Source organism: Oncorhynchus nerka, linkage group LG27 (assembly GCF_034236695.1).
Source record: "Oncorhynchus nerka isolate Pitt River linkage group LG27, Oner_Uvic_2.0, whole genome shotgun sequence".
Classification (NCBI taxonomy): Eukaryota; Metazoa; Chordata; class Actinopteri; order Salmoniformes; family Salmonidae; genus Oncorhynchus; species Oncorhynchus nerka.
Genome location: NC_088422.1, coordinates 23,673,002 through 23,699,399, shown reverse-complemented (window position 1 = coordinate 23,699,399; position 26,398 = coordinate 23,673,002). Strand labels below are relative to the sequence as shown.

At 41.9% G+C, this 26,398-nt stretch overlaps 1 protein-coding gene across 1 annotated transcript in view; it reads left to right on the top strand.

The window, feature by feature from the left end:
- Positions 1-13,288, top strand: part of LOC115111177 (3',5'-cyclic-AMP phosphodiesterase 4D) — a 55,633-nt gene extending 42,345 nt beyond the window's left edge. Inside the window, exon 2 of the mRNA XM_029637042.2 lies at positions 13,046-13,288. Coding sequence (XP_029492902.1) covers positions 13,046-13,288 — 243 coding nt within the window. The remainder of the gene's footprint in view (positions 1-13,045) is intronic.
- The last annotated feature ends 13,110 nt before the right edge of the window (positions 13,289-26,398 follow it).

Genomic DNA, 26,398 nt, shown 5'->3' with positions numbered 1-26,398 from the left:
CATCTCCCAGACAGTCGACGAACAAGGACAACCCGCCAACCCCAGGATCAGCTGGCACAACTGGGTATGGCTAAGGATAAGGTCTTCCGTATTCTCCACTGCCTTGACACCACCCAAGAGAATTCAAATACAAGCGGGGGTCCTCCTACCACAAGTCGTCCCAGCAAGGCAGTCCCCCAGCCTATCCAGCCGTCTGCCCACTTCAGCGATGCCCGACTCTCCTTCAAATGCCGTGGCATCCTACTCCAATGATCCCTCTATTTTGCCAAACAGACTGGAGCCCCCACCACCGAGAGGTCCAAGGTTCCCATGGTCATTTCCCTGCTAACTGCGCTGGCGTTGGAGTGGGCTATGGCCATCTGGGAGAGAGGAAGAGCTGGGTTCCTACTAGAGGTTCATTTCTCTATTCAGGGCAGTCTTTGACTATCCATCAGAGGGCAGAGAGAGAGTATGCCCTCACCTTCCAAACCGTGGCAGTCTCCAGCGGACGGAGCTGGTGTGCCGGGACAATAACCTTTCTTGGACGCGCTCATAGCAATGGCCATCAGTCTGGACACCCTTCTTTGGGAGTGCTGGCACCTCCATCACCTCTCGCCTTCCTCCTTTGGCCCCTCCTTTTGCCATCCTGAGCCAGAGCCTGAAGCCATGGAGGTAGGGGCCACACACCTCTCAATGGCAGAGTGGCGTTGCCGAAGATGGCTGGGGCTGTGTTCCAATTGCGGCCAGGAGGGGCATCAGCTTCAGCGGTGTCCTGGGGCGTCCTAACCCGGGGTTCCCCAGGGACAGAGGGACAGAGGGACGGCCCAGTGATCATCCGTCTCCCGTGGTAGGCGTAAGTATTTCATCATCGCTTTCCGCCAAACCCTTCCTGGTTTCCATTTCACTGGCTGGCTGTCCCTCATGTATTGTCTTTACAGCTCTGGAGAGGGAACACATATCTGCTACCTGCCCTCTGGAGCACACCTACCTTCCCACAGAGGTAAGGGATCAGCTGTTGACATGGGCGCACATATCCCTTGCCCACTGGATATCCAGGCATCACCCACCATTCAATCCATCTCCGCTAAGTACTGGTGGCCCACCTTGGTGCAGGACGTTGCCCGCTACGTCAACTCCTCCTCCATATGTGCCCAAACCAAATCTTCCCAGCACGCTCCATCAGGGACACTCCTTCCCATGCTTCAGCATCCTTGGTCCCATCTGTCCATAGATTTTGTTACTGATCTTCCCCTGTCGGATAGTTTCACCACTGTTATGGTTGTTGTGGACAGATTCTCAATATCTTGCCGTCTTATCCCTCTCGCTGGTCTCCCTACTGCACCCCAGGTTGCTGAGGCACTGTTTCAGCAGGTCTTCTGACACTATGGCCTTCTGAAGGACATAATTTCCGTCTGTGGCTCCCAATTCATGTCGAGGGTATGGAGAGCCTTCATGGAGAAGCTGGGGGCAATGGCCAGCCTCACATCCGGGTACCGGCCTAAGTTCAACAGGCAGGTGGAGAGGACCAACCAGGAGCTGGGTAGGTTCCTTAGAAGTCACTGTCAGGACCGGCAGGGGGAGTGGGCCCATTTCCTTCCCTGGTCGGAGTTCTCCCAGAACTCACTTCGTCACTCCTCCACCGGGTTGACTCCCTTCCAGTGCATCCTGGGGTGTCAGCTGGCACTGGCCCCGTGGAGACAGACCGAGGCCCCCTGCGGTGGATGAGGGGTTCCGGCACACAGAGGAGGTTTGGACCGCTACCGCAGTGAGGCTCCCGTGTTCCATCCTGGTGATCGCGTCTGGCTCTCCACCAAGAACCTCCCGCTTCGCCTGCCCTGCTGGAAGCTGTGTGGGCTTTCAAAGTCCTCCGGAGGGTCAGTGAGATAACATACTGAGTACAACTCCCCATCAACTACCGGATCGCACCCTCATTTCATGTTTCCCTCAGGCCAGTGGTTCCTGGTCTCCTGGCTGGTGTCGTTCCTCACAACACCCCTCTGCCTGGACTGCCGACGTTGTGGGGGTCGGCTCCAGTACCTGATGGACTGGGAGGGGTACGGTCCCGAGGAGCACTGTTGGGTCCCGGCGGCGGACATCCCGGACCCCAACATCGCCTGGGATTTCCATCTCCGCCGTCCGGACCGGCCCGCTCCTCACCGTCAATAAATGTGCAAACCCTTCTAAAATTATGTTTTCACTTCGTCATTATGGGGCATTGTCAAGTGTTAGTTGTGCATAGGTGAGAACGGAGTCAGGCGCAGGACACTGAACTGAGTAAAAATAACAAACTTTACTCTGGAAAATAATCAGGAGAAATAAATCCACGCAGGGATCACAATCCCTAACACAAAAGACTAACATAAACCAGGAACAATCACGCACAAAACATAATGGGAACCAGAGGGTTAAATAGGGAAATAATAATAACTTAATGGGAACCAGGTGTGTACACTCAAGACATAACAAATGGAAAACAGAAACATGGATCGGTGGAAGCTAGAAAGCCTGTGACGATGAGCGCCGAACGCTGCCCCGAACAAGGAGAGGCACCAATTTCGGCGGAAGTCGTGACAGGCATTGTGTGTAGATGGGTGAAAAAATAAATAATTTTGAATTTAGATATTAACACAACAAAATGTGGAATAAGTCAAGGAGTATGAAAACTTTCTTGAGGCACTGTATGTATTAAGTCAATAAAGGCAAAAGAAGGAGAGTTGCACCTCTCTTTTCAAATGCAGGTTTTGATTATTTTTAGTCAATACAGAGGCTTCCCCATAGATAGCTTAACAATGTGATCTGGCTAAAGGTCAAGGGGAAAAACACTCATGAAATATTCTGTTTGTTAAAGAGGGCATCCTGTTTGGCAGATAGAATAATCTAATTAAAATGAATTACTCTATGAATAATGTATGAGAGGATGACTTTTAAGTGCTGAATGAGGATCCCTTGAGAACGAGTCAACACCAAAAGGGAAAAACGGGGACAAATGCAGAAAATGTCAACGTTTTGACAGTGAAAGAAAGAAGTGCATGGGGTCTGAAAGTGCAAGGAGTTTAGTTCCTTCAGGTTGAGGGGAAACATCTACTAGAGAAGAGGGAATAGTGGGAATGAAGGGGTTTCAGACTGGTTATACAGTATGAAGAGTCAAGGAAAACATATTGGCCTACTGTCACTATACCTGGCAGTCCAACCACGGGCCATGAATTGAGGAACAAACTACATGTGTGAGAAGTACTGCATTCAGCCACTCTTGGAGGATAATTGAAGTTGAATGGTAATGCTTTGTTATTTCTTAAAACAGTTTAGCATTACAGCCTTCATCAGGGCTCTGCAATGCTTCAATGTCCTTTCAATCGAAAAGACATATCTCCTTATATGTTTCAGAGCAGTGAGAACCAAGACACTCCTGCTTCGAGGGCTATAATCCAGGCAGCAGAGGAGGGAATGACAATCCTGTGCAAAATAAAATATACATTGTTCTCTATACAGTCTTCAAGGTGTATTTTTTAAATGTACATGTCTGTCTCGGAGTTGGCAAATATTGTACCTGAACACTGTCAAATAGAAAATGCTACTATTTGGGGTCTGTAGTTCTGATTTGTTTATTTTGTTAAGGTAACTAAACTCTAAGAGTTGTCCATGTCAAATTTGGATTGAGGAATTAACCATCCACACTATAAAAAATGACCCACAGGCTTAGTAAATATTGCAAATAGCAACTCAGGAAATTATCTTTAATAAATCTGCTTTATTATAAATGCCAAACTGGTCCCAAAAATCCCGTTCACATGAGTAAAACATCATACTTGATAATGATGGCATTTAGATACAAAAAGTTATTTCGGGTAACCTTTGTGTTGTGTCTGCAAGTCTCTGGGCTGCCCCGGCCTATGTAACAAGAAATAAGATTAGTCCTTGTGAAAATCAGCTGGTGATATTGTTCAACTGTTCCAAGGCTGTTTAGTTGTGTTGATCTCTCTCTCTCTCTCTCTCTCTCTCATTTTTTTTATCAATTCAAGGGGCTTTATTGGCATGGGAAACATGTTTACATTGCTCTCTCTCTCCCTCTCATGTCTCTCTCACTCTCTCTTTCTCTCTCTCAATTAAATGAAATTCAAAGGGCTGTATTGGCATGGGAAACATGTTTACATTGCCAAAGCAAGTGTGATAGATAATAAAAATAATAGATAATAAACTAAAGTTAAATAAACAATAAAAAATGTACAGTAAACCTTACACTCACAAATGTTTCAAATGTTATATTATGGCTATATACAGTGTTGTAACGATGTGCAAATAGTTAAACTACAAAAGGGAAAATAAATAAACATAAATATGGGTTGTATTTACAATGGTGTTTGTTCTTGACTGGTTGCCCTTTTCTAGTGGCAACAGGTCACAAATCTTGCTGCTGTGATTGCACACTGTGGTATTTCACCCAGTAGATATGGGATTTGGATTTGTTTTAAAATTCTTTGTGGGTCTGTATAATCTTAGGGAAATATGTGTCTCTAATATGGTCATACATTTAACAGGAGGTTAGGAAGTGCAGCTCAGTTTCCAGTTCGTTTAGTGGGAAGTGTGCACATAGCCTGTCTTCTCTTGAGAGCCAGGTCTGTCTACGGTGACCTCTCTCAAAAGCAAGGCTATGTTCACTGAGTCTGTACATAATCAAAGCTTTCTTTAATTTTGGGCCAGTCACAGTTGTCAGGTGTTCTGCACTGTGTGCTGTCTGTTTAGGGCCAAATAGAATTCTAGTTAGCTCTGTTTTTTTGTTAATCTTTCCAATGTGTCAAGTAATTATCTTTTTGTTTTCTCATGATTTGGTTGGATCTAATTGTGTTGCTGTCCTGGAGCTCTGTGGGGTCTGTTTGTGTTTGTGAGCAGGGCCCCAGGACCAGCTTGCCTAGGGCTCTTCTCTAGGTTAATCTCTCTGTAGGTGATGGCTTTGTTATGGAAGGTTTGGTAATCGCTTCTTTTTAGGTGGTTGTAGAATTGAGCGTCTCTTTTCTGGATTTTTATCATTAGCAGGTATCGGCCTAATTCTGCTCTGCATGCATTATTTTGAGTTTGACGTTGTACACGGTGGCTATTTTTGCAGAATTCTCAATTTGTGTTTGTCCCACTTTGTGAATTCTTGGTTGGTGAGCAGACCCCAGACCTCACAATCATGAAGGGCAATGGGTTCTTTGACTGATTCAAGTACTTTTAGCCAGATCCTAATTGGTAGGTCGAATTTTATGTTCCTTTTGATGGCATAGAAGGCCCTTCTTGCCTTGTCTCTCAGATCGTTCAGAGCTTTGTGGAAGTTACCTGTGGCGATGATGTTTAGGCCGGGTATGTTTCGTTTTTGTGTGCTCTGGGCAACGGTGTCTAGATGGAATTTGTATTTGTATCTCTCTCTCTCTCTCCCCCTCACTCTCCTGTCACGTTCTCTTTCTTTCTCCTGCTCTCTTTTTTTCCCTCTTTCAGTCAGTTTCTCTCACACTTGTCCCCCTCCTCCCTCCTTCTGTCCCTCTCTGCCTCCTCAGGGAGATCAATATCTCCTTATATGTTTCAGAGCAGTGAGAACCAAGACTCTCCTGCTATGAGGGCTATAATCCAGGCAGCAGAGGAGGGAATGACAATCCTGTGCAAAATAAAATATATATTGTTCTCTATACAGTCTTCAAGGCTGTATTCTTTTTTTTTATGTACATGTCTGTCTCGGAGTTGGCAAATATTGTACCTGAACACTGTCAAATAGAAAATGCTACTATTTGGGGTCTGTAGTTCTGATTTGTTTATTTTTGTTAAGGTAACTAAACTCTAAGAGTCAGTTAAGAACAAATTATTATTTTCAATGATGGCCTAGGAACAGTGGGTTAACTGCCTGTTCAGGGGCAAAACGACAGATATGTACCTTGTTAGCTCGGGGGTTTGAACTTGCAACCTTCCGGTTACTAGGCCAACGCTCTAACCACTAGGCTAGCAACTGGAAGGTTGCAAGTTCAAATCCCCGAGCTGACAAGGTACAAATCTGTCGTTCTGCCCCGAAACAGGCAGTTAACTCACTATTCCTAGGCCATCATTGAAAATAAGAATTTGTTCTTAACTGACTTGCCTAGTTAAATAAAGGTTAAACAAATATAGCTATCTGAACTTGGTTATCTGGTGCATCTAATGCTATTAGCACTCACGTGGGTTACCCTATCTGAAAGTGTAGAATTTAAAAAATGTAATATCATTTGGGATGGACAATAAATAATTCAGCTGATTCAGTGTGATATCTCTTTCTTTGGAGACCCTGCTGTGTGTGTAACTCAAGGCAACATCTGATAATAAACACTTCATTATAGGTGAGGGTTTACACACTTTTCTGTTATAGAGAATGGAAAAAGAGTAATGATGAGGCTGTAGAGTCTGTAGAGGCACAACTTTTCAGAATGCTACACACAGTTATTTAAATACCTACTGAACTCATCCAAATTAAATGGCTACAAACCAGGTTTTTAAATTTATCAAATAAAAAAAACGTAAAATCACATTTACATAAGTATTCATACCCTTTACTCCGTACTTTGCTGAAGCACCTTTGGCAGCGATTACAGCCTTAAGTCTTCTTGGTAATGATGCTACAAGCTTGGTACACCTGTATTTGGGGAGTTTCTCCCATTCTTCTCTGCAGATCCTCTCAAGCTCTGTCAGGTTGGATGGGGAGCGTTGCTGCACAGCTATTACCTGGTCTCTGTTTGATCGGGTTCAAGTCTGGGCTCTGGCTGGGCCACCCAAGGACATTCAGAGACTTGTCCTGAAGCCACTACTGTGTTATTTTGGCTGTGTGCTTAGGGGCATTGTCCTGTTGGAAGGTGAACCTTCGCCCCAGTCTGAGGTCCTGAGCACTCTGGAGCAGGTTTTCATCAAGGATCTCTCTGTACTTTTTCCATTCCTCTTTCCCACGATCCTGACTAGTCTCTCAGTCCTCCCACCACGATCTCAGATGCTCCAACCATCATCATGCTTCACTGTAGGGATTGGTGCCAAGTTTCCTCCCGACGTGACGCTTGGCATTCAGACCAAAGAGTTCAATCTTGGTTTCATCAGACCAGAGAATCTTGTTTCTTCTGGTCTGAGAGTCCTTTAGGTGCCGTTTGGCAAAGTCCAAGCTGACTGTCATGTGCCTTTTACTGAGTAGTGGCTTCCTTCTGGCCACTCAACCCTAAATGCCTGATTGGTGGAGTGCTGCAGAAATACTTTTCCTTCTGGAAGGTTCTCCCATCTCCTCAGAGGAACTCTGGAGCTCTGTCAGAGTGACCATCGTGTTCCTCCCTGACCAAGGCCCTTCTCCCCCGATTGCTCATTTTGGCCAGGTGGACAGCTCTAGGAAGAGTCTTGGTGGTTCCAAACTTCTGCCTTTTATGGATGATGGAGGCCACTGTGTTCTTGGGGACCTTCAATGCTACACAAATGTTTTGCTACCCTTCCCCAGATCTGTGCCTCGACACAATCCTGTCTCAGAGCTTTATGGACAATTCCTTTGACCTCATGGCTTGGTTTTTGCTCTGACATGCACTGTCATCTGTAGGACCTTATATAGACAGGTTGTGTGCCTTTCAAAATCATGTTGAATCATTTGAATTTACCACAGGTGGACTCCAATCATGTTGTAGAAACATCTCAATGATGATCAATGGAAACAGTATGCACCTGAGCTCAATTTTGAATCTTACAGGAAAAGGTCTGAATACTTATGTAATTAAGGTATTTCTGTTTTTTAGTTGTTTTACATTTGCAAAAATGTCAAACCTATTTTCGCTTTGTAATAATGGGGACATTTTTTTTATTTGATCCATTTTAGAGTAAGGCTGTAACTTAACAAAATGTCAAGGGATCTGAATACTTTCTGAATGCACTGTAATCGAGCACAGACACCTAGACCTGGGGAGACCAGGAATGAGGGCAGTAATGTAATGTACTGTAATGACATTATCCTCCCTCTCCCACTGTAATGTGCTGTCAATTGCACTGCCTGCCTACCACAGGTACAAGCAATTATAGAGGAATGAAGGCTGTTGATTTGTTGAATGAGGATTGACATGATGATGCAGGTTGGGTTGGACTTTAATAGGCTGAGAATGACAGGGTGAGCTTCCCTGTGACAACAATGTTTTATTGAAGTCTAGAGATTTCCATAATCTATCCCCCAGCTTAACTAAAATACATTTTTCCAAAAACATTTGCGTATTCTTATTTTAGTTAGCCATCAAAACTTTCCATCTTTCAAGAATGATCCAATGAGTGGCACATTTATTGTGTCCCCTTTTAGTCATAGGTAATGGCAAACTCAATGTACCATCTATGCTTTGTTCAAACTCCGCAAAGTGTTTGTGTTTGGAGAATCTCTGTAAATAGAGTGTTCAACATCAGTTTAGGAGTCAGGCAGTACACCTACAGTAGCTAACCACCTGTATAATTCATGGGGGTGGGCTGGATGAATAGCTTGTTTTTACAGCAGACTGCCTCAGGCCAAGGCTACTCACACCATTAAACAACACAGTTTCACACACTGAAAATCAAAGAAACGCACACACATACACATTACAAATCAAAGCACGCTGGGAGGGAAGGAAAACAGCAGGAAATCTCACTCCATTTTTAGCACCCCCAACAATAAGGCTGCTTGAGCTGAAATGCTGAAAGGCTGAAAAGCCTTGGACAAAGTGGTTATTTTTTTGGAGTCAAACACTTATTAAGTATGATGGGAAAAAACATTCAGGGTAAAAACATTCAGGTAACACTCTTGCTCCTCCAAACCTTCCCCTTATATCTACATCATATTTGATGATTCAACCTGAAATAGCTAATAAAAACAGTTTTGAATTGTTAACGAGCTGCGTAATGCTCTTATTTGGTGGCACCTTCTACTCCCCTCCCATTATTCTATATAAAACAACAGTTACAGTGCCTTGCGAAAGTATTCGGCCCCCTTGAACTTTGCGACCTTTTGCCACATTTCAGGCTTCAAACATAAAGATATAAAACTGTATTTTTTTGTGAAGAATCAACAACAAGTGGGACACAATCATGAAGTGGAACGACATTTATTGGATATTTCAAACCTTTTTAACAAATCAAAAACTGAAAAATTGGGCGTGCAAAATTATTCAGCCCCTTTACTTTCAGTGCAGCAAACTCTCCAGAAGTTCAGTGAGGATCTCTGAATGATCCAATGTTGACCTAAATGACTAATGATGATAAATACAATCCACCTGTGTGTAATCAAGTCTCCGTATAAATGCACAAGCACTGTGCAGAGGTCCGTTAAAAGCGCAGAGAGCATCATGAAGAACAAGGAACACACCAGGCAGGTCCGAGATACTGTTGTGAAGAAGTTTAAAGCCGGATTTGGATACAAAAAGATTTCCCAAGCTTTAAACATCCCAAGGAGCACTGTGCAAGCGATAATATTGAAATGGAAGGAGTATCAGACCACTGCAAATCTACCAAGACCTGGCCGTCCCTCTAAACTTTCAGCTCATACAAGGAGAAGACTGATCAGAGATGCAGCCAAGAGGCCCATGATCACTCTGGATGAACTGCAGAGATCTACAGCTGAGGTGGGAGACTCTGTCCATAGGACAACAATCAGTCGTATATTGCACAAATCTGGCCTTTATGGAAGAGTGGCAAGAAGAAAGCCATTTCTTAAAGATATTCATAAAAAGTGTCGTTTAAAGTTTGCCACAAGCCACCTGGGAGACACACCAAACATGTGGAAGAAGGTGCTCTGGTCAGATGAAACCAAAATTGAACTTTTTGGCAACAATGCAAAACGTTATGTTTGGCGTAAAAGCAACACAACTCATCACCCTGAACACACCATCCCCACTGTCAAACATGGTGGTGGCAGCATCATGGTTTGGGCCTGCTTTTCTTCAGCAGGGACAGGGAAGATGGTTAAAATTGATAGGAAGATGGATGGAGCCAAATACAGGACCATTCTGGAAGAAAACCTGATGGAGTCTGCAAAAGACCTGAGACTGGGACGGAGATTTGTCTTCCAACAAGACAATGATCCAAAACATAAAGCAAAATCTACAATGGAATGGTTCAAAAATAAACATATCCAGGTGTTAGAATGGCCAAGTCAAAGTCCAGACCTGAATCCAATCGAGAATCTGTGGAAAGAACTGAAAACTGCTGTTCACAAATGCTCTCCATCCAACCTCACTGAGCTCGAGCTGTTTTGCAAGGAGGAATGGGGAAAAAATTCAGTCTCTCGATGTGCAAAACTGATAGAGACATACCCCAAGCGACTTACAGCTGTAATCGCAGCAAAAGGTGGCGCTACAACGTATTAACTTAAGGGGGCTGAATAATTTTGCACGGACAATTTTTCAGTTTTTGATTTGTTAAAAAAGTTTGAAATATCCTATAAATGTCGTTCCACTTCATGATTGTGTCCCACTTGATGTTGATTCTTCATAAAAAAATACAGTTTTATATCTTTATGTTTGAAGCCTGAAATGTGGCAAAAGGTCGCAAAGTTCAAGGGGCCGAATACTTTCGCAAGGCACTGTATATGTGGAGGTCACAGGAGGTTGGTGGCATCTTTAATTGGGGAGGACGGACTCGTGGTAATGGCTGGAGTGGAAGTGTTGGAATTGTATCAAATACATCAACCATGGTTTCCATGTGTTTGATGCCTTTCCATTCGCCAACCTCCCCTCAGCAGCCTCCACTGGTGGAGTTATTGAAGTTGATGAAAGGTCATCAAGCTCTATGTATAACGAAAACTTATTTTCCAAAATGTTGTTTTCATTTTCATTATCCACATGGCCAAGCTGGTCAATGTGGAGGGTCCAGCTGGTCTCAGTGGTTAATCGGTGTAATGTGGAAGAATGACCTGTAAATTAGCTATGTGGGCTGAATATGTTAATGGTTGACCCTTACTTAATGGGAAAGTCTTGTTAATCATGCAGAACTAATGAAAACGACTCATGGTTAACCAGAAGATTAATGGCACAGACTTTTTCATCATGCTGTCTCACCAGTCTCCAACTGTGTGTGTATACAGTATATTTGTGAGTGGACCTGGCTCATATAGGTACACACACACACTCCCACATTCACTCACTCACTCACGCACAAACACACATTCTACTTGATACACTGACGAAACATGCAGCTGATTTAGTTTCCATCAGCTATGATACCCTTTAAAGACACAAAATGCTGCTTTAGTAGCACTTTGAAAACCATTCCCAGAGGAGGTTCCGTAGAAGTATATCAAAAGTTGTTGTGTAAGCTATTTTCATACTAGTGTTACATGGCTATATGTCGCACTAGTATGACTAGTATATGACTAGACTTGTACACAGAGTGTACAAAACATTATGAACATAACATAGACTGCTCTTTCCATGACATGGGTAAATACAGGTGAAAGCTATGATCCCTTATAGATGTCACTTGTTAAATCCACTTCAATCAGTTTAGATGAGTGTACAAAACATTAGGGACATCTTCCTAATATTGAGGTGCCTTTGAACGGGATTTGGTTGTACAGTAGGCGCACCAGTTTGTTTCAAGAACTGCAACGCTGCTGGGTTTTTCACACTCAACAGTTTCTCCTGTGTATCAAGAATGATATGAGTAGGACATCCAGCCAACTTGACATAACTGTGAGAAGCACTGGAGGTAACATGGGCCAGCATCCCTGTGGAATGCTTTTGACACCTTGTGGATTCCATGCCCCAATGAATTGGGGCTGTTTTGAGGGATAAAAGGGGTGTATCTCAATATTAGGAAGGTGTCCCTAATGTTTTGTACATTCAGTGCAGGTTAGTGCAAAGAATGGGCTTCAATCCTAATTCTATGTTGTGGATCAGAACCATATGTACTGTCGGCTCTGACATGAACTAGTGTGGACCAAATAGAGCACTGTCTAATTCTATTCATTCTATTCTCTGTTATGGACAGGGTTGGGTAATTGAAGACACTCCTGATCGGTAAAGCTTTACATAATGGCACTAGTGCAAAAGTTTGAATTGAGAGCCTCCATGATTTGAGAGCCTCCATCGACTTCACACTGTGTATCAAGAAACTGCTGATAATTGTAATGGTTTGCAAGCATATGTATGCAGGATTGGGTTATTTCTTTCTGCTCTGCATCCGTATCTGCTGAGCATCTATCCTCTCCTTGTCTCTCTCTCCTCCTGACCAGCTCTATCTTTCAGATGGCATATCTCCTCTTCTCCCATCAGGTACCTCTTGGTGTCTGTTTATTTATCTCAGTATCAGGTATATCACCATTCTATCTGTAACTCCTCTCTTCTCTCTCAGGTATATCACCATCCTGTCTGTCTGTCTGTCTGTCTGTCTGTCTGTCTGTCTGTCTGTCTGTCTGTCTGTCTGTCTGTCTGTCTGTCTGTCTGTCTGTCTGTCTGTCTGTCTGTCTGTCTGTCTGTCTGTCTGTCTGTCTCTGTCTCTCTCTCTCTCTCTCTCTCTCCTCTTCTCTCTCTCAAGTGTATCACCATCCTGTCTCTCTCCTCTCTTCTCTCTCAGGTATTTCACCATCCTGCCTGTCTGTCTCTCCTCTTCTCTCTCAGGTATGTCACCATCCTGTCTCTCTTCTCTCTTCTCTCTCTCAAGTATATCACCATCATGTCTCTCCTCTCTTCTCTCTCAGGTATATCACCATCATGTCTCTCTCCTCTTTTCTCTCTCAGGTATATCACCATCATGTCTCTCTCCTCTCTTCTCTCTCAAGTATATCACCATCATGTCTCTCTCCTCTCTTCTCTCTCAGGTATATCACCATCATGTCTCTCTCCTCTCTTCTCTCTCAGGTATATATATCACCATCATGTCTCTCTCCTCTCCTCTCTCTCAGGTATATGTCCATCCTGACTGTCTCCTCTCTCTCAGGTATATCTCCATACTGTCTGTCTTTCCTCTCTCTCTCAGGTATATCTCCATCCTGTCTTTCTCTCCTCTCTCTCAGGTATATCCCCATCCTGTCTGCCTCATCCCTCTCAGGTATATCTCCACCCTGACTGTCTGTCTCTGCTCTCCTCTGTCCCAGGTGTCAGATGATTCGTCAGACTCTCCAGAGTCGGGGCCAATGTCCTGTATGGAGCCCTTCCTGGTCCGGAGGCTGTCATGTCGCACTGTCCAGCTGCCTCCTCTGGCCTTCAGGCAGGCTGAGCAGTACTACTACAACCACAAACCTGAACCAGACACTATCACAGTCCCACCGCGACCGACCACACTGCCCCTACGCACCCCTCCACTTATCGCCATCACCTCAGCCGACACCAGCAGGTGAGGTGTGTGTATGTGTGTGTGTGTGTTGACTTGCTAGTTTTGTACAAAATAAATTACCATAAGGGATGTTTAGACTGTCAGGTAGTCTGGAAAGAGTGCTTTCTTTTTGGATGTAGCCCTTCATTTTCTGTGTATATTTGGCACTTATTGAAGTGAACTCTGACTCACTTGTCTACTGAAGTCTGACTCATCCGTGTATTTCTAGCATTGTAATTGACTGATTTCAACATACAGATCTGGGAAATATTTAGGCTCCATTTCTTCTGAAAAGGAATGATTTAACTAAACAAAACAACTCGATAGTAACAAACAAGGCAGCATATGGTATCCATCTTGCAAATCAACATAATTTCACAGAATTGTGTTTTTACGCTATTTTGGCCCTTTGGTGGAGCAGAGGTTTCAACAGGTAGTAGAGTGCAGTCATTCAACCAAAACCCCTTGAGGCACCAGTCCAAAATATGGCAAACTTTCAGTATGTCATATACAGCCTCCCTAGATCCTATAAGAAAACCACTTGGGGAACACTGTCATAATACAGGCTAACATGCTGACCAGACCGGACACGTCGCGTGTGCGAGTGCCACAAAGTAAATTTAGAAATCCATGTTATTCAATTATTGCACCCACACTGCTCGTGCGCGCCAACGAGCGTCTGCGATTCCAAGGGCTAAAATAGAACTCCTTTCTATTTCTGATGCAGATTGCACTGAAAGTCCTGCATCTCCCATCTCCTCATTGGTTTATAGAAGCAGGTACCCACGTGCCAAATCCTCATTGGTTAAACCCATGTGGGTGATTGAAAGACAAACTGTTTTGCTGGTCGTCATGGTAATACTATGAAAGTTTACATGCCGATCACCATATAAGTTCAAAGATGAAAAAGCCTGGAAGGACGAGAGATGACTAAAAACGATTCGGTTGGCCGTTTTATGTATGGATTAATTGTCGGAGTAGAGGACCTTGTGCATTTCAGGTAAAATAACAACCTAATGTTTATATCCCAGGACAAATTAGCTAGCAACAGCAAACTAGCTAAATAGAACAAATTAGCTAGCAAGTGCAAGCTAACTAGCTAAATTGCCATACATGTTTAATGCTTTTCGACCTGTCCCCAAATTAATGTCATTGGTTCAGAGTTTGTTTTGATATTTTAACCTGCGTGTCGTGATCACGTTTGGTGTAGGGGGACAAAAAAAAATGTATGTATGGGATTCAAAGCACACGGCCATAACCACCATACAATCAAACAGTCTAAACAAAGTTAGAGCAGGGTATTAAGAAAGGTTTGGGGAAGCTAAGCCCTCTGCAGTCTGCAGTGCACAACGTACAGTACCATCTGCTATGAGGTTAGTTGAGAGTTGCCAGAGCTTCACAAGGTGAGAGATTTGCTTTCACAAGTAGCCCATGTCTGAGAAAAATTCTCAGGGACCACAAATTGTAAGGGGAAAAACAGTAGCTCATTGTAGCCTTATATCCCATAGGTGATGAGTAAGTAAGTGTAAGTAAGGGGAAAAAACAAACCTAAAGTACAGCCAAAAGAATATCAACAAAGAAGACCCCCCAGCCCCAGCTCCTGCAGATGAAAGTAATCCCCAGTGCATCTGAGAACACATCAAGTTTGGCAGGTGCTCTGTGGCCAGGCAATGTGTTTGTAATATGAGACAAAGAGAAGATGTAGGACCATGTAATTAGAATTCATAGAATGGACAGTGTCCCTGGGATTTAGAACGCCTCACTCCACTGATCATGAAGATTTGCATTGGAGAGCAGTGTCTTCTTCATCAACAACAAGCTACGTACATACATTACACTGTCCAATGGCTTGACACAATGGTTCTCCATCCGAACCAGCGCCTGTCATGTCACTTTCTTCCTCTGCTGAAGACAATGATGTTGTTTGTACCAATGTTCCAGCATGTCAAAATGCATTCATACAGATAGATACTATATAATGTTGTGGTATACTGTAGAATACTATAGTAAAAACAACATTGTTATCCACAACAACAAAAAAACACAGTACTAAATACTACAGTAATGTCTGGAAAAACACTACAGTCCACAGAAACACAACACATTTTAAACTATGGTAAATACTACAGTATTCCATTTGCATATACCCTGCCCATTCCCCTCCTCCATATCGTAATTTGTTCCACCCATAAGTGAGAATGGGTATTGTGTTCCGTACAGGTTATAGAAGAGTGCAGAAACTCTGAACTATCCGTTCAGACCTCAGTCCTACCGACCGATAGATAGATAGATAGATAGATAGATAGATAGATAGATAGATAGATAGATAGATAGATAGACTATGGAAAATTAGCTATTTTAGTATTTCTCTAGTAGGTTTCCTGAAGGACAAAGCCTCCACTTCTATGACAGAGATAATAAAACAAAAACACTATAGAAAACACTACAATAATGTCTGCAAAAACACTATAGTAAATACTGCAACACACAGTGAACACTACAGTATTCTACAGTGCAAAAACACTACTTTAATTACTATAGTATATACTACAGTTTTCTTTTACTAGTGTTTATACCCTGTAAATACTACCATAAACTACAGCACACTACAGTGAATGCTACAGTTTTTATAACATAGTATACTTTAGTATTTTTTTCATGTGGGCATGCAGCAGTATTATTTTTATTTTCTAAAGCAGCTATTCTGTAACTTTTAAGGAAGTAGGGTAGACCGTGTCACCACCTGTAAGAACACAAATACAGGAAAGAGCTGTCATCCTATAGTCTATTTCAATATCCTATGGATTCTATTTATGACAATGATGTCAATGCTGTTTCCTCAAACCCCACTTGGTTGATTCAATGCCCTTAGCTTGATCATCAATAAGACTGCTGTCTACAATCCAATAATAAAACAATAGGACACCAAGGGTGTGTTTTATGGGGATTTTAGCACAGCTGTGATTTTTTTTATTTTTAAGATTAGATTATGTTGTGATGTCATCATATATTTTTTCAAGAATTGATTAATATACGTAAGTAAGGCAAAGCCCTTTGTAATATAATTATTAATTGCTATGCCTTCTATACACTTCACTATGGACAACATGGGAGAAAATGATTGAGAATTCTAACAAAGACCATACTGTACAACGTCTTAGCTCAGTTTAAGGCTTGGTTAATTTATAGTAAAAGGGCTTTTATGTACTCTGCGCCATCATCTTGGAACGCCTTACAAAATAACTTGTCCCGATATCACTGATGAATGATCTTGAGACTGATTCCCTGGCCTGTCAATGTTTTCAATTTGCTGTTTTTGATTTTTTGCAGTGTTAATCTGCAAAATTGTAATTATTCGCCTACCTCATGCTTTTTGCACACAATGTATATAGACTCTTTTTTTCCCTACTGTGTTATTGACTTGTTAATTGTTTACTCCATGTGTAACTCTGTGTTGTCTGTTCACTCTGCTTTGCTTTATCTTGGCCAGGTCGCAGTTGTAAATAAGAACTTGTTCTCAACTAGCCTACCTGGTTAAATAAAGGTGAAAAAATATATTTTAAAAATACTCTTGTGAATTCTATGGTTTTTACTAGATTACTTGTTTTTCATGTTGTTTGTCTGTAATTTTTGTAATGACTTGGTGCTGCCTGTCTTGGCCAGGACGCTCTTGAAAAAGAGATTTTAAATCTCAATGAGCCCTTCCTGGTTAAATAAAGGTTAAATAAAATAAAGATCATCAGGGTTGAAGAAAACTGGAAGGCAGACAACTTACTGCTTCCAAGTTCAAGTTAAGGGTCATTTGAACAATGAAAGAGTGAAGTTTCTGAACTGGGATAGGTTACAGCTAGCCTACCATACCAGGACTGGAAAAATAAAAAGAAGTGGAGGAAGGAACCGGTCACTTCAGGGGAGATGGATAGACAAGATTGGGACAGATGGAGTCAGATCAAACACTTTTTATAGTGCCTTCAGAAAGTATTCACACACCTTGACTTTTTCCACATTTTGTTATGATACAGCCTGAATTAAAAATGTATTAAATTGAGATTTTCTGTCACTGATCTACACACAATACCCCATAACGTTAAAGCGGAACTATGTGTCTCGAAATGTTTACAAATGTATTAAAATGAAAAACTAAAATGTCTTGAGTGAATAAGTATTCAACCCTTTTGTTATGGCAAGCCTAAATAAGTTCAGGAGTACAACTGTGCTTAACAAGTCACATGAATTGCATTGACTCCCTCTGTGTGCAATAAGAGTGTTTAACATTATTTTTTAACTATCCCATCTCTGTACCCAACACATACAGTTGAAGTCAGAAGTTTACATACACCTTGGCCAAATACATTTAAACTCAGTTTTTCACAATTCCTGACATATAATCAGAGAAAAGATTCCCTGTCTTAGGTCAGTTAGGATCACCACTTCATTTTAAGAATGTGAAATGTCAGAATAATAGTAGTGAGAATGATTTATTTCAGCTTTTATTTCTTTCATCACATTCCCAGTGAGTCAGATGTTTCCATACTCTCAATTAGTATTTGATAGCATTGCCTTTAAATTGTTTAACTTGGGTCAAACGTTTTGGGTAGCCGTCCACAAGCTTCCCACAATAAGTTGGGTGAACTTTGGCCCATTCCTCCTGACAGAGCTGGTGTAACTGAGTCAGGTTTGTAGGCCTCCTTGCTCGCACACGCTTTTTCGGTCCTGCCCACTAATGTTCTATGGGATTGAGGTCAGGGCTTTGTGATGGCCACTCCAATTTCTTGACTTTGTTGTCCTTAAGCCATTTTTCTTTGGAAGTATGCTTGGGGTCATTGTCCATTTGGAAGACCCATTTGCGACCAAGTTTTAACTTCCTGACTGATGTCATTTTTCTACCTCATGATGCCATCTATTTTATGAAGTGCACCAGTCCTTTTTGCAGCAAAGCACCCCGACAACATGATGCTGCCACCCCTGTGCTTCACTGTTGGGATGGTGTTCTTCGGCTTGCAAGCCTCCCCCTTTTTCCTCCAAACATAACGATGGTGATTATGGCCAAACAGTTCTATTTTTGTTTCATCAGACCAGAGGACATTTCTCCAAAAGAACGATCTTTGTCCCCATGTGCAGTAGCAAACCGCAGTCTGGCTTTTTTATGGTGGTTTTGAAGCAGTGGCTTCTTCCTTGCTGAGCAGCCTTTCAGGTTATGTTGATTATAGGACTCGTTTGACTTTGCATATAAATACTTTTGTACCGGTTTCCTCTAGCATCTTCAAAAGGTCCTTTGCTTCTGGAATTTATATGCACTTTGTGCACCAAAATACGTTAATCTCTAGGAGACAGAACGCGTCTCCTTTCTGAGCGGTATGACAGCTGAGTGGTCCCATGGTGTTTATACTTGCGTACTATTGTTTGTACAGATGAACGTGGTACATTCAGGCATTTGGAAATTGCTCCCAAGGATGAACCAGACTTGTGAAGGTCTACAATCTGAGGTCTTGGCTGATTTATTTGGATTTTCCCATGATGTCAAGCAAAGAGGCACTGAGTTTGAAGGTAGGCCTTAAAATACATCCACAGGTACACCTCCAATTGACTCAAATTATGTCAATTAGCCTATCAGAAGATTCTAAACAATTACATAATCTCTGGAATTTTCCAAGCTGTTTAAAGGCACAGTCAATTTAGTGTATGTAATCTTCTGACCCACTGGAATTGTGATACAGTGAATTGTAAGTGAAATAATCTGTAAACAATTGTTGGAAAAATGACTTGTGTCATGCACAAAGTAATGTCCTAACCGACTTGCCAAAACTGGTTTGTTAACAAGAAATTTGTGGAGTGGTTGAAAAACAAGTTTTAATGACTCCAACCTAAATGTATGTAAACTTCCGACTGCAACTGTAGACACAACAGTAGCTAGGATGGGGAGAAGTCTGTCCATAATAAAGCGCTCCTTTATGACAATTATATCCATTTCAATCCCACTTTGTAACACAACAAAAAGTGGAAAAAGGTGTGTGAATACTTCCTGAAGGCACTGTATAGGGGAGTGTTCTTTTCTCTTTGGCCCACTGTCATACCCCTCTCCTCAACAACAATGTGTGCAAAGCAACCACTGCTCTGTCAAGAGCCTATTTCTGAGGAGATTGCTCCTGGCATTTAAGAAATTGAAGTCCCAGGCCAGTTAGTTTGCAATGTAGTGGGCTCGAACCAAGCAGTGGGAGAGGAGGAAGAAGAACGCACTGCGATTTGACCAAAAGTCCTCTCTTGGGTTTAAAGGAAATAAAGAACAAAGAAATGGAAAATTGAAAATGTGCCTAAAGCAATTTCATGGTGGCGAACTGCCTGTAGTGGTAGAAGGAGCTGGATGGTCATGCTTTCTCCTCTCTGGAGACGAGTCCGAATCACAATCTAGGTCCCATCCACTCCGTGTGAAGGAATGACACTGGACACCTCAAATGTGAAACTGAATGAAACAAATTTAATTTGTCTGCCCTAAAAAATACAACCATATTTAAAGTAGATGGCATTAACCATCTGTATTAGTGTTTACTTGTTTTGGTGGGAAATTACATAATCCTCATCTAAGTTTGAATACATTTTGTTTGTACTGTCTGCATTTAAAATAAGTGAAGAATAAAATAATATTTTATCTTATTACTAGAGAAATCTATTGAATGTAGCATTCTATTAGTTGCATTTAGGGTATCCTCCCCCCAAAACTGCAATGCATACGTAGCAATATATTATTTTACACAAATATAGAAGACTCATTTAGACACTCTTGTTGTGGTCATGGTTTTGATTCCATGAACAAGGATCAACGAGTGAACACTTTTTTCACATTCTAATCTTACTTTATTATATTATGATACTTCCATACCTTAATTCCATTAAGAAGGATCTGAGAAGCAAAATGTGGATTGATTCCCACTTTAGCCATAACATTACCTATTCCTCTGGACTGCATTTGTGTTGTGGTCAAAGGGAGGTGGCTAAGGTCTCATGTTTTATGTATGCTGTGACAGCTTTCCTCTTCCATTGTTAACAAGGACTGCATATGGGGGATGAACAGTGAAATGTGGTTGTTTCGGCTGCCTACTGCATGGATGTTTTCATGCATTGAGTGCGTAAAGTTATAACAGCCGGCTTTTGGAACAAATGATTTCGGAAACATATTAAAGGTCATTCATGGATTTTTAATTTAGGCTCAAGGTAGTTTATCCACGTACCACGTAAGCCTATTGGGGAGCACGGATAAGGAATCGTCACCAGAACCTTGCTGAAATAGGCGTGTACGCATAGACAGTGGAGCACTTGGAATTCGACTACAGCCAGGTTCTTATCTGAGCGACAGGAAGAGAGTAACGTTGGACGGGACGTTATAATAACACAAAATTAAATGTTAATTAAAAAACAAATCTTAGCACAGTAGGCCTATAGATGGCAATAGTGTTTGGAGTGTGTGGTGGCGTATTAAGATGACAAAGTAGACTAGTCACCAAATGGATGTTTTGTTGGATAGTCTACTACTGTATTTTGGAGAATGAGGCAATGCACATTATTTAATTGCTTTACTTCAGATAGCTCTGTCCTGGTAATTCAGAGAAGTGCCTGGATCTGCAGATTTCAAGTAACTTTTCAAACTAACCGAAAACCTGTGTTGAAAGTAACAAATGTAGAAATAATTTAGGTCTCCAGCAGAATAAAGTTTTAGAAAACATCTTGGCAGCAACAGCCCCGAGACAAGGCGCCGAAAAAGTCCCGAGGCTTCACTTTGCATGTTTTAATCCAGACTGCGAGTCTAATAAAAACCTTGGCAAACTAGGATGGATACCGCCGGCGGGAATGTGACAGCATCCCTTGTCTCTGGCAGTGGTAGCTTCGGAAGCAGCAGTAGCTGCACTGGTGGAAACGCGAATGCGCCTAAACATTTGTGGAGGCAACAGAACCAAGCAGTGCTCTCTCCGCTCCACCACGCGCTCGGAGTACGGACGAACAACCGGGTGAGAAGAGGATTTTCGGACACCGAGAAATACCTCAGCCCTAAGACCATGGACCGAACTTATGCAGTGGACACCGGGCACCGACCCTGTTTGAAGAAATCGCGGATGTCATGGCCATCCTCGTTCCAAGGACTTCGACGGTAAGGACAGCTTTATCTCTGTCTCAAAGGAGAATGACAAGGGCGTGTGTGAACAATGGAAAGCGAAAAAGTAGGGTCAGTAGGCTACCAAAGGTGTAAAATATGTCGGAACTTTGGACAAGCTTTAGTTTTCATTCCGTAGCCTAAATATTCGCCTTTTAGGTAGATGTGAAAAATATCCCAACCCGGTACTCGAGAATTGTTATTAATCTAATCGACAAGACAAAGGGATTTGTAAATTATGTAAAAACAAATGATGAATTTGCTCATTCGTTTTTAGATTGGACGTTTGCGCATCAATAGTTTCTGTTATTAATGATATGGATATCTTGATTGATGTCTGTTAAAAAAAAAAGACGCCCATGATTTAAAGGTGCTGTGCCTGGGAGTAAAATAAATCGATACATTAATTTAAGGTAGACGTGGACCAAGTAGGCATAGGGAGGACACAAAGTTAAATAGACCTACCCTACAGGAAATAAAGTGAGGGGCACAATTATAAGGTTCATCTCTCAAATGATGAGCAGGCATAACACATTGCACATTTCAGTCCATGTATTCGCTTGTACGCCCTTTTTTTTACCCAACACATCCCATACTAGTAGATACATTAAAGCTTTTTATATCAGCTATAGGCCTAATTAGCCAATTGTAAGCATCTCTTACCACATAATTACAGTTAATTTCTGACAAGGGCAGACTGCAGTGCAGTTCACCAGTCCAATACAAAAATATCCTATTTCCACTGTCATGCTGACCCACACATACTGCCTCTGATATTTTCTTTTTACATCGTCCAATCCAGCTAAGCAGTGTTAAAAGGATTATAGGCCTACCATACATTATTTTCACTAGTCTCTCCTACTTGCATTCATTGGTTTAATCCACATATTCACAACAGTCTCGAGCCATTCTATATACCAGGAGTTGACTCTAGATGCTTTTTAGGTGGTGGTGGAGCCCAGAAGGCTGCTACATATTCAGACTGAGTACTGGGGATTCTTCTTCTCTAATTATCTACTTTAGCTGCAAAGTAAAGAGAGAAAGACCTCTAATATTAGGTCACCTCCGTTTCCTGTCGGAAGTTCTGGAGCTTCCATAATATCTGTCCCTGGACTAATATTCTCTTCAGTTATGACTGCCATCTCACCTCAGGGCTATGGAGAATATTGACCGAGCTGTGCTTGGAATGGTCTAACATGTATCCAGACCTGGTATTCAGAGTCTAGACAGAAAGAAAAGCATGATTACTGTTTGAGATTGTTTACAATCTGAAGAAATCATACTTGGGACAGAGGAAGACTTAAGTTCTTTATAGAAGGTATAATTATATTTTTTAATATTTCAGGGGGGGTGAAGAAAGATGTGTAGTATTGCATTGTTTTACTCATGGCCGATAATCTATGGGGCAATACTGTCCAGGGCCCATTTCCCAAAAGCATCTTAAGGCTAAGATCAACAGTAGAACCTTCGTAAGAGCATCATTAATATCTCCAAGCTGTTTCCCAAAACCATCGTTATTAACGGTGCACTTGAAAATGCTCGTAATATAAAGATGCCTCAGGCCAATCGTAGAACAGCTAAGTGCATCGTTAGTTCCTTTTTTGCCATCCTGTGGCACTTTATACACAGATCTCTGTTGAACATAGATTCAAATGGTCTATCCGTTTCCCTGTGACTGCTGATAAACTTCAGACCAAAGTTGACTAGAAATACAAAGTTGCCAATGTCTTTGCAATTGATACAAGCAACATATAAAAAGATGCTTCAATTGAAAACAGAGATGACCGCATTAAAATAAACAGTAGGCTATAGGCCTTTTGCAATCATATTGAAGTCATTTCATGTTTAATCATTTGAGTTCTATTTTTCAACTTCTAATTTGTTGAATATACACTGAGCGTACAAAACATTAAAAACACCATCCTAATATTAAGTTGCACCCCCAACCCCCTTTTGCCCTCAGAACCGCCTCACTTCATCGGGGCATGGACTCCACAAGGTGTTGAAAGCTTTCCACAGGGATGCTGGCCCATGTTGACTCCAATGCTTCCCACAGTTGTCAAGTTGACTGGATGTCTGTGTGGTGGACCATTCTTGATACACACGGGTGTAAAAAAAACCAGCAGCGTTGCAGTTATTGACACACACTACTACCATACCCCGTTCAAAGACACTTAAATATTTTGTCTTAACCATTTACCCTCTGAATGGCACACATACACAATTCATGTCTCAATTGTCTCAAGGTTTATATTTGAACCTATCACCTCCCCTTCATCTACACTGATTGAAGTGGATTTAACAAGTAACATCAACAAGTCTATCATGGCATTCACCTGGTCAGTCTGTCATGGAAAGAGCAGGTGTTCTTAATGTTTTGTAGACTCAGTGTATTTCATAGCCTAACTTGTGTGCAATGATGTGCCCGACTGGGCAATTTAGTGCATTTTTATTGGGTAAGCATTAGAGTTTAACCTGGTTACTGAGTTTTGCTGGGATTTACCACCCAAAATCACTCTATTTTCCAAGGATAAATAACTGAGAGAAACTGGTAAATTATAATAAATTACTTATATGAACAGCATGGTGTGAAATGGAACTGTTAAATTATATGCATGTTTAAATCTGACTTCTCTATGGCCTCTGCGTGAAGAATCTTCAATGCTCAGGGTGGGTACAGACAGCCCATCTCAGTATTGAGCACAGTTCACAATGTATGTAGACCTATACTGTCATCTCATCATCGTAACTTTTTTTCTTGTGATAGCTAGGCCTGCATTTGCTACAGCATAGTCTATGCTACAGTAAAATAAAGACCGAATGCCCGTCTAATTGACCCATCTCCATCTGGCTTTCGGGGTCACCTTATTTTTTAATTGTAATTTTTATTTTGTGTCATTTGTGCTCCTTCTGGCCTCTAGGTCACCAGGCTGCTCGTTAGGACGCACACCTGTCACCAACGTTACACGCATAATGACACACCTGGATTCCATCACCTCATTTATTACCTGCCCTTTATATGTCACTCCCTTTGGTTTCTTCCCCAGTCGTCATTGTTGCTAGTTTGTGTTTCTTGTTTTGTTAATTAATTAAATGTATTCACTCCCTGAACTTGCTTCCCGACTTTCAGCGTACATCGTTACATATTGCAGCTGCAGAGTTTTAAAACAGCCTATCACTCAAAAATCGTTGCTTTAAACGAGTGCATGCGCAAGCAGTCTTTCTCTCTCCATCAACTGTAAGTACCGACGGTGGAGAAGAAAGCAGGAATGGGGAGTCTAACATCTAATATGGAACAGACATCAAACAGGACAGGGACAGCAATAGAACCGGGTATGCAAAGACAAACAAACATTAATCCTGAAGCAGGGAACAGAGCTTGGGAACAGACCGCTATTCCAATAATCGCTGATGCGCATGACTGGGGAAGACAGGTGTGCGTACTGATGGTGGCAGGAGAGCGTAATGTTGGGGAGCCTGTCTCCTTCGAGCTCCGGGGAGCGGGAGCAGGCGTGACATCAACTCCATTGAAATGAGATTATCCGGTTCTAGTTTGACATATAGCCCTAGACTCCTTCCCTTTTTCCACACTTTGTTACATTACAGCCTTATTCTAAATAGGATTACACACTAATGAGAAAGCAACAACTGTTTTTTAGAAACGTTTGCAAATTTGTTACAAATTTTAAAAACTGAAATAGCTTATTTACATGATTATTCAGACCCTTTGCTATGAGACTCGAAATTGAGCTCAGGTGCATCCTGTTTCCATTGATCATCCTTGAGATGTTTCTACAACCTGATTGGAGTCCACCTGTGGTACATTCAATTGATTGGACATGATTTGGAAAGGTAGATACAGTTGAAGTTGGAAGTTTACATACACCTTAGCCAAATACATTTAAACTCAGTTTTTCACCATTCCTGACATTTAATCCTAGTAAAATTCCCTGTCTTAGGTCAGTTAGGATCACCACTTTATTTTAAGAATGTGAAATGTCAGAATAATAGTAGAGAATGATTTATTTCAGCTTATTTCTTTCATCACATTCCCAGTGGGTCAGGAGTTTAAATAGACTCAATTAGTATTTGAAAGCATTGCCTTTAAATTGTTTAACATGGGTCAAATGTTTCGAGTAGCCTTCCACAAGCTTCCCACAATAAGTTGGGTGAGTTTTGGCCCATTCCTCCTGACAGAACTGGTGTAACTGAGTTAGATTTGTAGGCCTCCTTGTTCGCACACACTTTTTCAGTCCTGCCCACACATTTTCTATAGATTTGAGGTCAGGGCTTTGTGATGGCCACTCCAATACCTTGACTTTGTTGTCCTTAAGCCATTTTGCCACATCTTTGGAAGTATGCTTGGGGTCATTGTCCATTTGGAAGACCCATTTGCGACAAGCTTTAACTTCCTGACTGATGTCTGAGAGCGTCTGCTAAATGACTTAAATGTAAATGTAAATGTTGATGTTGCTTCAATATATCCACATAATTTTCCTACCTCATGATGCCATCTATTGTGTGATGTGCACCAGTCCCTCCTGCAGCAAAGCACCCCCACAACATGATGCTGCCACCCCCATGCTTCACGGTTGGAATGGTGTTCTTTGGCTTGCAAGCCTCCCCCCTTTTCCTCTAAACATAACGATGGTCATTATGACCAAACAGTTCTATTTTTGTTTCATCAGACCAGAGGACATTTCTCCAAAAAGTACAATCTTTGTCCCCATGTACAGTTGCAAACCGTAGTCTGGCTTTTTTATGGCGGTTTTGAAGCAGTGGCTTCTTCCTTGCTGAGCGGCCTTTCAGGTTATGTCGATATAGGACTCGTTTTACTGTGGATATAGATACCTTTGTACCTGTTTCCTCCAGCATCTTCACAAGGTCCTTTGCTGTTGTTCTGGGATTGATTTGCACTTTTCGCACCAAAATACGTTCATCTCTAGGAGACAGAATGCGTCTCCTTCCTGAGCGGTATGACAGCTGTGTGGT